A 3,185-nucleotide genomic window follows, 5' to 3' on the forward strand; every position below is an offset into this window, starting at 1 on the left:
TGCAATATAACATATTATTTTTGAATATTTATTTTATACTTGATATAAAATATCTCTTTTTCTTTATTATAACATACTTTATAAGTCATTTGTACATATGTAATTATGCATGTGATATAATATTTACTATATCTAATTAATGATTATTTGATTAATGATCATTTTATATATTTTCTACTTCATCAGTTATACAAAAACTAAGAATTTCTATAAAGTAAATTTATTCTTTATGTTTGAAAAAATTCTCTATATAGAATGAACATACATCAATACATGTTTTTATAAAATTCATGAACTCATTAATAATTAATTTTTATGAAACAAAATAATATTTATTTAAGAATATATTTTATTCTAACACAATATAAAATATGTATACATTATAAAATCATGTAATCCCTAAGATAATTTACAGAAAAAATGGATAGGAAATTAATATAACTTATTATTCTAAAGATATAATATAAAATTATCTATGATTTACGGCACAACGAAACGAGAACGTAAATATATAATTTAATAACTTTCAACATAAAAAATATTTGCATATACGTCAAATATTAAATCATGTTAAAAGACATAAAACTAAGTAATAGGATTATGCAAATTAAAACATTAGATGCACGCTATCACAATAAAATATATTATATTAACTTTGAAAATTTTATTTTAATTTATAATATTATTAAAACAATATGTATAAATATTTCGATTAGTTTTTTTGTTGTCACGTTATTTCATACTATTTTTCAGAGCTTTACTATATAAGTTCTCCGTATACATTCTATGAACATATGCAAATGCTATAAATATTTATTTCAATTAAATTTTTGCTAGAAAGTATATATACTGCGTCTTGTGAAATCATGTATTGTTTATATTTTTTAAATTTATTTACAATAATAATTATTTATTTCATCTAATATATAATTTTCTAAATATGCCAGCTCCCACAGAGAGTGATAGAATAATACTTAATTACTATTATATATCATAATTAAAATTATTTTGGGATTATGTTTTTATTTTTCCTTAATTATATATATATATCAATCAGGAATAACTGAACGAGTGTGCTAATATTCCATTGTGCTTTCATTACTTTGTAGTACTTGTATGTTAATTTATTTGATGAAAAGAAGAGCCATTATGAAGAATATATACAGATATCCAATAACGATATTTTAAAAGAAAATTGTATAAAAGTACAACTACAGAGTATTGGAATAGATGTTTTTTTTGAAACATGTCCAAAAATTATTAATTGTTTATATGATCCAGAAGAGACTGATGAAAGAATTAAAGATGAAGCTTGTATATCATTGTTTTATTGGACATATGATAAATATTATAAAGATAAAACAGAATATGATAATATAAAAAAGCACTATCATGGATTTCTGCATGCATATAATAATTACACCGTGTCTATATGCGATTATTTTAAAGAAAATCTTACAGAAATTGTATTAAAAAAACTCAAAGATATATATGATATGAATACTGAACTAAATAAAATAAAAACTAATAATGCACCTAACATTAGCGATAAAATTGCGTGTGCAAAAAAATGCGGAAATATCCATAAAAAATATGAAAATATGTGCAAATCCAATGATGATAAAATTTTTTGTACTGAATTAAATAAACTTACAACAGAATATAATACAAAAACGAAAAATATATTTTGTGAAAATAATGCACCAGGTTATTTGCCTTTAGTCCAGATTTATAATAAAAAAGCTCACAATTATGTTCCAATTGTTGTAGCATTATTGATAACCCTTTTTATATTTATGCTGTATAAGGTTTTTTTATAATATAGTATAGATACTCATATACTATTAAATAAATAATATGGAATATTTTAATAAAATATACATTATATCACAAGCAATTTCTTTATTAATGGATAAATATTTTCTAATATATAATAGCTCACGATTTGGAGATAATGCTTGCGTAATAGAATCATAAGAAAAAGAAATTTTAGGAATAATTTATATAAATTGTGCAATATGTTGCAACAATCTCAAATGTTAAGTAGTAATTCAAGGAATAGATGTTATAATGTATTATATAGTTTTAACTAATTTCTCGAATAATTATGTAGTTCGAAGCCTATATTTTGTATAAAAGTCACATTTATTATTGTGATCAAATAATAGAGGATGTTTTTATTATTAATATCTTGTAAAACTGAAATAATTCTTACAAGCTAGCTCAAGGTTAATTATCCAAATTAATAAGATAGCATTACAAATTATAATAAAAATATACAAAATTTATTTCACAAACACATAAATAATAAATAAAAATACTATAATTAAATTTGTTTATATTTATATTCAATATAGTGCAGCCATCATGAACAATGTATTTTTAAGACATGAAAACTTATATTTTATATGTATTAATAATGTTCCACGTATTCCAACAACATAATGTACATGGCAAGGTAAAAGATTTATATGAAAGTTTTATTAAAATTATAATTTTTTATATATCTATTATTGTATTTTATTAAATAATATTAATTTTAATTGAGCTTCCATATATTAAGCACACATGATACTTTTTTTAATTATTATTTTTTCTTTCTTTATGCTTGTTATATTTCTTAATACATGAATACTATATGTCCGCATATATATAAGTTTAACACATGAAATTTAATTATACATGGGTTTTATTACTATAAATGGAGACGTAAATTATATATAATAATTTATATATTAATTTTTTTTTTGTTTCATTAATCTAACTTCTTTTATTACGTTTACAGCTTTATTTTAATTTTTTTTTGCTATATTTTTATGTTAGGCATTAGCAATGTATATACGTATAGGATATATATTTTTTCTGTGTTTTTGCAATAATGTATTATTTATGCTATTTATAGTTTACTTATTTGCATATATGTACATTAAATTATGGAAGTATGATCATTTGTTTCACATGAACATAATTAAAATAAATTCCACTCGAAATTAACCTATTAATATTAAATATATATATATTTTAAATTATATATTAATTATCGTTTTGGACTAATCTGAGAACTTCGAATTTTTATTATTGTAGAAACATATGATTAAATTTTAATAGGATTTAAATGAATCATATGTATCAACAATAATTTTTTAAGACTCCTTGTTGCATGAAAGAAAATCATTTTTTTTTAT

At 20.2% G+C, this 3,185-nt stretch overlaps 1 protein-coding gene across 1 annotated transcript; it reads left to right on the forward strand.

The window, feature by feature from the left end:
- Window positions 1-567: 567 nt before the first annotated feature.
- PGO_000945 (variable surface protein) lies at window positions 568-2,197 on the forward strand (the record flags this gene model as incomplete). Its single annotated transcript, XM_028690862.1, has 3 exons — window positions 568-726; window positions 1,110-1,808; window positions 2,114-2,197. 3 exons carry the CDS (start codon window positions 568-570, stop codon window positions 2,195-2,197), a joined length of 942 nt encoding a protein of 313 aa, XP_028546663.1.
- Window positions 2,198-3,185: the final 988 nt, after the last annotated feature.

This window comes from Plasmodium gonderi (genome assembly GCF_002157705.1).
Source record: "Plasmodium gonderi DNA, contig: Pgo-contig_94, whole genome shotgun sequence".
Lineage (NCBI taxonomy): Eukaryota > Apicomplexa > Aconoidasida > Haemosporida > Plasmodiidae > Plasmodium > Plasmodium gonderi.